The sequence below is a fragment of the Ctenocephalides felis genome, unplaced genomic scaffold (genome assembly GCF_003426905.1).
Source record: "Ctenocephalides felis isolate EL2017-DRISC unplaced genomic scaffold, ASM342690v1 CF-g0.4_SCAFFOLD_03570, whole genome shotgun sequence".
In the NCBI taxonomy this organism is placed as follows: Eukaryota; Metazoa; Arthropoda; class Insecta; order Siphonaptera; family Pulicidae; genus Ctenocephalides; species Ctenocephalides felis.
The window spans coordinates 24,460,403-24,469,547 of NW_020539724.1; the positions used below are offsets into that span (position 1 = coordinate 24,460,403).

The 9,145-nt window shown below is 30.4% G+C and overlaps 1 protein-coding gene across 1 annotated transcript; it reads left to right on the forward strand.

Annotated features, from left to right (window-relative positions):
- The first annotated feature begins 356 nt into the window (after positions 1–356).
- LOC113383636 lies at positions 357–5,319 on the forward strand. The gene is made up of 5 exons (XM_026621887.1): positions 357–397; positions 768–1,377; positions 1,441–1,584; positions 1,664–1,972; positions 5,006–5,319. Exons 2-5 carry the CDS (start codon positions 786–788, stop codon positions 5,317–5,319), a joined length of 1,359 nt encoding a protein of 452 aa, XP_026477672.1. The 5' UTR covers positions 357–397; positions 768–785.
- The last annotated feature ends 3,826 nt before the right edge of the window (positions 5,320–9,145 follow it).

Sequence of the window (9,145 nt, forward strand, 5' to 3'; positions counted from 1 at the left end):
AAGTTTTTGTTGACTGATTATTTTTATTCTTTGAATGTTTAATTACGGTACGGGAAGTTCCAGTAATTTGCCAAGGCACGATGCCATACACCACTAGTTATTTCAAATTTTGCGCTATTAGTTTGAATGATTCTGCGCGCAGAGTTGCCGAGCGATAAGCGATAACAGCGCCACCGAGTCTATGCGGCAGACCCCTTCCCTAGCTCTCTGAATGTAAAATCCTGTTAAAATAAAAAACGAAAATATATTATACTTCTGTCATTATATGTTATTATTTATTATTTATTATTGTATTGGACCTGGACATTATAATACTAATAATTAATTGTTTAACGTTTTGTGTTTTTTTTGTGTTTGTGTGATTTAGTGCCAGTGTTTTTTTAATAATTAATATTAAGTAAGAATTTATAGTTAGCTACATTTTCCTTGCATTTAATTAACAATTTATTTCATATACAATTTTGAAGTTTTTATATCGGATTAATTAATTTTTATATGTATTTTAATTAGGATATGTTATATAGGTTATTTTATTAATATTGTATTATATTTTATATTTTATGTAGATTACTTATAATTTTCCTTTCATTGCCAATTTATTTCTATTTAATACGTTTTTAGGATCATCAAGTCAGCTTAATGTGGATTAAAACTTATTTTTTCAATTAGAATTCATTATAGGTTATTTCATTCATAATTTTATACTTTTATTAGTTAGCTTTAAATTCAGACATAGCTACTTACTTACTTTCATTACTTTTAATTAGATCTTTTTTATTATAAATATGAGTGGCAGTATCCAGTGCACTCAGTGCTCTAAATCATTTAAATTGAAAGGTTCATTATATAGACATATTAGGGGAAAGCATGATGAAGAACCGATACATTTTAAAGCAACCTTAGAATGTATTCATTGTAAAAAGGCACTACATTCGAAATTTGGTCTCAAGAGACATATTGAACATTATCACTCCTCCAGTCTTCACACTACTTCTGCTCCCATTGATCATAATAAGATACAATCCACCAACCCTCAGTCGCCAAGCTCTTCCTCTCATCACCAAACTACTGTTGTACCTTCCACAACAGAACTTACAACATATTCCAATAATCACCGTATTAATCCTACAACATCCCTTGCTCTCCATTCATATGCTGAATTCGTTCATCCAACACCACCATCCACTCCCCTTATTTCTGGCTCTGATTTCTTCGTTAACCAATTTGATGTTGCCACTAACTCCAATGGACCTCTTTCACCGCAACCTCTTCCAACTACAGATTCTGACACTTGTCCAGTGTCACCAGAATTATCCTCTCCAAAGACTCCCCTATTTTCACCAAGTAGTGTTTCAGAACAGTTTGAGTATTTTTCAGGTATGTATTTTGGCATTTTTATTCTGAATTGCAACAGAGGGTAACAATCATATTCAATTGTAGGACCGCCAAGACACAGTCGCATCATATGCCCCTTGAAAGATTGCAAAAGGTCATTTACTAGATACAGTCCTTTACATACCCATCTACAACTTGACCATCAAATACATATTGAAAGTGAAGAAATATCATTTTCTTCTATTAATGGTTTGTATACTTTTAATTACAGGCCTTATCAATATATGTACTTCAGTATTATTTCTTCTAATTTCTTCCTTTTTTTTAGATTTTGAAACATGGAAAAATGATATGGAACAATGTCATTTCTACAGATATGTAAAAAACAGTATAGGGTACAAAATGAAAAATGGACACAAAGTGGTATATTACTGCCATCGTTCATATGCTTATGAAGAGAAGAAAGGTGCATTTCAAAAGAAAAGCAAGAAAATCGGATATGCTTGTCCAGCACGTATTGTCTGTACAATATGTAATGATGGTCAAGTAAACATTGAATATTTTAAGACCCATGTGGGCCACGAGATTATTCTAAAATATTTGCCACTCGACCAACAATCAAAAAATCTCATCAAAGGTATGAATAAAAATTGCTATATATATATTATATATATATATATATATATATATATATATGTGTATATATATTATATAATTATATATATACTAGCAAACCCGACGAACTCCGTTTCGCCACCAGATGGTCTCGTTAGGAAGATGAAGAAATTTTTTGTTTGTTTTATATTTGAAAAGGAAAAATATGATTTTATTGCACAACAGTAATGAATTTATTTCGATAACAAAAATGAAGTGTTTTTTAGTTGAACTTCTCTAAGTAAATGAATGTGAATCCGCAAATTATCTGTTTCATGGAAGTGATCTTTGGTAAACCACATTTTTTGTTTTTTGGTTTCTTTGTTAACACAAACAAAGCCGTTGGTTTTCCAACTCGTGAACAGGCAACGAATAACTACCCATGTGAAAAACAATGATTTTCTAAATAATCTATTTGAAATTTACCCCGCAAACACTAAGCGATTGGCCTTGCGACTTGTTATTGCGAACGCAAGGCGAACTGGAAATTGCAATCGTTTGAAGTCAAACCAAATCGCGAGCAATTTTTGAGTGAATGGTGAAATTCAGTGCGTGTACATCATTATACTTTGCGGCAAAAATTGTTTGTTGACTTAACCAAGCATAATTCTGATAATTCTCACTAATGTCATTACTCGAATTTTTAATTATGGTGCGTGAAGTCCCAGCAATTTGCATTAAGGCACGATGCCATGCACCACTAATTTTCTTAGCTATAAACCTTGCGGAGCTCGAGGCCTTTCCAACGAATGCAAAATTGTCGAAGTCGGTTCGTGCGTTCTGGAGTTATTTCATCAGGAAGGAAAACCCGACTTATTTTTATATATATAGAAGATATATATATATGTATATATATATATATATATATGTATATATATATATATATATATATATATATATACGAGGTGTGTTCAAAAAGTACCCGGAATTTTTAAATTTCGCGGGTCTGGAGTGTCTGATTGTCAAAATTTTTTTTTTATTGTGTTGGTATACATGCCCCTAAAGTATGATGAAATTTTCAGCTATATTCACTGTTTACTTTGTCTGTGGTAGTCGCTAAGTTCGACGTGTTTTTCTGAGCTCGGCGATTTTTACAATGGAAGAATTGAAAAGTCAAAGAATTTGTATTAAATTTTGCGTAAAAAATGAAATAAAGTGTAACAAAGTGTGTGAAATGTTACAAAAGCCTATGGTGAGTCTGCTATGAAAAAAACAAGTTTCCAAGATGCCCGCGAAGACGTTGAAGATGACGAACGCTCCGGTCGACCCAGCACGTCAACAAACGATGAAAATGTGAAAGAAGTGGAAAAAATGGTTATGAATGATCGCCGAATCACAATTAGAGAAGTTGCTGATGAAGTTGGCATATCAATTGGCTCATGTCATAACATTTTTCAAATGTTTTGGCATGAAACGAGTGGCAGCAAAATTCATTCCAAAATTCCTCACTCGTCGTTGCTTGTTCGTAATTTTTTGGCCAAAAACAATACCGTAGTCATGCCCCAACCTCCATATTCACCAGATATGGCTCCGTGTGACTTTTTCCTATTCCCAAAGTTGAAGAGACCCATGAAAGGACGGCGGTTTTTCCTCGATTGAAGAAAATCGCTGAGAGTGCTCAAGGACATATCAAAAAGTGAATATCAAGGGTGCTTCGAAAATTGGAAAAAACGCTGGCATAAGTGTATTATATCTGGGGGGGACTACTTTGAAGGGGACCACATTAATGTAGACGAATAAATAAATATTTTTTTGAAAAAACGAAAATTCCGGGTACTTTTTGAACAGACCTCGTATATACATATATATATATATATATATATATATATATATATATATATATAATATATGTGTGTGTGTGTGTGGTTATATTTAAAAGCAATACACCAATTTCAAAGATTTATAAAGTTTGTATAAATTTTTATTTTAATCCATATGTTTTGTTATATATATTTTTATATCATCCTTAACAACATATATCTCAACATCAAAATTAAATAACAAATTCACATATATATATATATATATATATATATATATATATATATGTTTATATATATTAGATGGTAGAGTCTTTTGTAAATATTTTGTGGAGCTTCGAACAAAGAATCCAAAAAGTTATAAAAAACGAAAAAGTTTATTTAAAAACCATTTTTTTATTTATTTACTATCGACGTTTCGGGAGAAATATGATAAAAATCTTGATAAAAATTTGATTTGCTAATTTTGTTTTCTCTATGTTCCAAGTCATTATGAATCGAATGGGGCCAAATTTGGAAAAAGTGTGTGAAATACGTACTGTATATATATATATATATATATATATATATATGTATATATATTATAATATATATATACATATACAATTACAATTTATAATGTATACATTCTCATCGATATTTTCTTAAAAACGACTGAACCAATTTCAAAAATTTTAAATCCGGTCGATGATACTTTGCAAGCACTCGCGTTGGTAAATTTTTCAATACGATCGCCGAGGCGTTTTTTTAGAATTACCAGAAATGTGCAAAAATTTTCGTCTACTTTTTTGCCAAAAATCCTGAATGGATTTTGGAAATTCAAAACTATTCGAAAGATATCATTTGGAAATCGTGCTGATTAGTTCTTGACAAAGAACGGCCAAACCTTTCTTCATAATTCATTGATAATTCTTTTCTTCTTTTTTCGATGATTTGAATGAAATTTGTATGATGATTGAGTACATGGTCTTAGTCAACATGCTATAATATTACAGTCCTACGAATAGTAGTTTTTTATGAAAATTATTATGAATGATATTAGATGTATTGAAAGCGTGTTAATGAATGAATATCTGCAATATTTTGTCAAATTATGATGTTTTATCGCAACTTGGTACACTTACAAATCACTAATAATAAATGTTGACTTGTTATTGATTAAGTCGATTATTTACATATGCTGGGAAATTCATGCAACTTGCCTTTATAACTAGCCAAAAGCCACTTACAACTAGGTTATATTATAATTTTTACAGATAAAATTTTAGCTGGAGTTGACGACGGCATCATTGTAGAAAGTGTTCGTGAAGCTTCATTTAACAACGAATTACCTTTGAGAGCTTCTCTGATCACAAAAAAAGATATACGGAACATCAAAAACCAAGTTTTACCAAAACAGGCGACAGTACTATCAGCAAATCAGGAAAAAGAACTTTGTAGGACGGAAGAAAAATCTGAAGAGTTAAATAATTTAAAAAAACCGACTACTAGCTATTCTGATGATGAAGATGCTGAAGATCTAGACTATGATTTTTTGACAGAATTAATGCGCGAGATTATGAAAAAATAGAAAACAGACAGGTCTCTGATATAAATTTATGCATAAGAATTTACTCAATACACTCAATCAAATGTGATTATAAAATCAATCAAAAAAGAAAATGGTACAATTAACACTAATAAAAAAAAGAGCACCAAGGAGTGGATACCAGTAAAAAGTGTTTAAATTCTTTTAAGTTTTTTTAATTAACTTCCCATAGGGTAGTTATAGTAATGGGCAGAAAATCAAAAATGATAATTTTTGCATATCTCACCTTCGTATTGAAGATTTCTGAACATTTTGTGTGTGTGTGTGTTGTTTGTATGTCCGCATTTTTTCGTCCACGTTTTCGGGCGCACGGAATTGAATTATTCGAACAACATTCAGTTCGTATTGACGGGGAGACGTGCTGATAAGTATTTGGCAAAAGTTGGCCCAGCCATTTTGGAGGTACTGTGTTTTTGGAACCATTCAAATCGGTTAATAATTGCGCCCGAAAACGTAGACGAAAATTTGCGGACACACAAAACGCATATCCATTTTTTCTGAGGTATGCCAAAATTTTCAGAATCCTTTAAAACGTGAAGATATGCAAAAATTTTCAATTTCGATTTTAGGACGATTACTATAATTTACCATACGGGAAGTTAACGATAAAATAACATAATTTATTAACTATCAGTTTTAAAATAAGGCAATAATAAACAATTGAAAGTTTTACATATCCACTTCAATCTTCTTATTTTTTTTTAATATTAATAATTTTTAATACAAAGAATTTTTGAATTGTTTTGTGAATAGTGGCATACAATTTGATGACAATCAAAAAAATATTTTTTATAAGGCAGCAATTAATACTTATTAGGTAAATCTTATAAAATTATGAAGTGTTGGAAATTCACTTTCATAATTTCTTACTGTTGAAAATCAGTTGACTCGTGAATAGCTGTAAATTAACTAATATTTAAATACTACAATAATGAGAGGCTTTTGTTCATGACATAACTAACCAATCTATATACATTATTGCTATGGCTGTTTACTACCATTACGAACAACTGCTAGAGACCCTTAAAGAATCTTTCAACTGTTACCCTGAAGGTCTATGTTCGACGACTTGCTCTTTTAAAGAGTAAGAATCCCCTGAATCGGGATGGGACTTACATATTATACAGGTGTGCGTGTTGCTTACCAACACATTTGTAAAAATATCTCTAGCTAGACGCTGTTAGATAAAATATTTTTTTATCTTGATGCATAACATTAATAAAAATCATTTTTTTCTTAAAATCGTTTATATAACACTAACGTTAACTATATATATGGATAATTATCACCATTCATTTATCTATGGTTATCACAATCAGATAAAAAGCACGATATTTATCGTTATCTACGATTAAAATTGCATGAGGTACTACTCACCTAATTTGCGATTTTTATAAAATATGCACTCATTTATGGAAACTATTACAGTGGATTGTAATCATTGCTGTATCAGGCATTATACTATCAAATATGTAGTATGCTCTGAGGTACTGATCTTTGGGATCACGAAAATTCATCAAAATCGTCATTATTTTCAGCTTTTTTTTACTTTAATTACGTAAAACGATCTGGCCAATATTTACCAAAAACTATCTTCTTACCGATTCTTAACGATCTATTTAGAACAGTTTTTGAATTATTAAATCGGTTTCAGGATTTTAGGATAAACTTGAACGAAAATTTTAGTATCTTTAGATAAAACCTACGGCGACATATTTTTATAAGTTCATTCTTTTTCAAGAAAACGTTTGCAAAAGGTAAAATTTTGCTTCACGTACACACGCACATTCTTCTTCCGAATTTCGCCTCAAACGATTTAAATAAACTTAAAACATAATATTAGATACCGATTCTGATTTTAAATTGTTTAATTGTTTGTAAGAAATTTGGAAAAATATGTTGATTAAGTAATAAATTTTGGGCAATGTTATTCTTATTGTTTGAGAAAAAAATTTTCTTTGTGAGGGTCACCAAACAAATTTTCGGAGCCGGTTGTATAACGAAAAATATCTATATTGATAAGTAACCAGTGATTCAGTTTACTGCCGTAAATTCCCTGAAGAATCACAGTGCGACTTGGTATTTCAGAAGTTTGAAAAACTCACTTGAAATAATATTTTTTCTTTCTACGTTAAGTATTACCATTAGTAGAAGAAAGAAGATATCTTCTAATTCAAACTAAAATCTAAATTTCGAATTTTTTTATCTTTAGTATGGTAATTAAACTTTCGTAGAGAAAGTTATATATAGTAATCGCAAAAAAATCGGAAATAATTTTTTGCATATCTTTAATTTTCACATTGAACATTTTGGCATACTTGCCAGAAATGAATGCCTGTATGTGTATTGTATATGTGCAAATACAATTTTCCGCCGACCGATTGTTAATTGTTTTTTTTTTTGCAAAGGCAAGTTCAGTCGTTTCAAAGATACGAGGCAAAAAGTACCAAAAATCGCAAATCAATTTTTGAGAGAACGGAGCGTTCAATTTGAATATTTAAAAAAACATTTTATTCGTATATACGAAATGAAGAACCGATGAGGGTAGATCCAATTAAAAAGTACAAAAAATGCCATTTGCGGTCAAAAATCATAATTAGATATATGAACTTGAAATTATCAGATATTTCATCGAGATTTTGATAAGGGTACGCAGTGCAATTGCTTTGAAAAAATGTTCAAAATTTTGAAATATTAAAACAAGATCAAATTTTTCATAAATGTCAAATTTTTTCAAAAAAATCAAATTCTCAAAACGTTATTTTTCTCAAACTTTTCTCAATATTAATTTTCTTTAATATTTTCTCAAAACATAAAAGCTTTTTTAAAAAAATTAATTTTCGGAACGAGAAGCTCCAATAATTTGGCTTAAGGCACCATGCCCATCAACACCACAGTTGACTTTTTGATTTGGTTTAAGTCGACAAAACATAATTGCTAATAAAATGTTTAAATAAATTTAAAAAATATCAACACCAAGCACTAACCTTTATCTAGCACAAATTTCAAACGCACATGTACTGTTTTTTTATTGCTTGGAGGGATTTTATTTATATAGGTACCAATGATATGGATTTGGTATCTAATGATAATAGTTATCATCTACTTATATCAATATGGATTTTGAAAATCAAAACGAGAAATATAGGTATTTTCCCTTCTTACTTGTTCGGATATATAGGTATTTTCTCTCTTACTTGTTCGATCATCAATATATATATTGAATGATTGAACACTTAAATTATTATTTTAAAACAAATAAAGATTACATAAAACTAGAGATGTCACCATATAAATAAATTTACGTACGCGCACATACAGTATACTAATTATTGAATTTTAAAAAGGGGATTTCCGCGTAATATACTTATGCGCGTATATTAATGTGGGAATCCCGTAATAGCAGACGCGCGTAAATGCTGTCAATTTGAAATTTATCCAGAAAACTGTTCTTTGAAATTTGCAATTTTTAACTTTCCCGAAGGAGAGTTTTGTTTTTATATCAAAAAAAAATCCGATTGGCTAATTTTGTGTTCTCTCGACGTTTCAAGCCATTCTGAATCGAATGATACCTTTGGAAGAAGTATATTGAATCTAAGTTTTCTCAAAACGGCTAGACCGATTTCAGAAATTTAAAGCCATTTGATGTATCTCAATGAGGACCCTATGAGGACTATCGTTTGTCAGTTTTGTGCGACGATCTGCAAGCCGTTTCTTTGTAATTTGTTAAAAAAGTGCTGAACTTTTCGTCCACATTTAAGCTCATACTACCGAATCGTTTTAAAAAATCAAAAACTGTTCGAAAGAT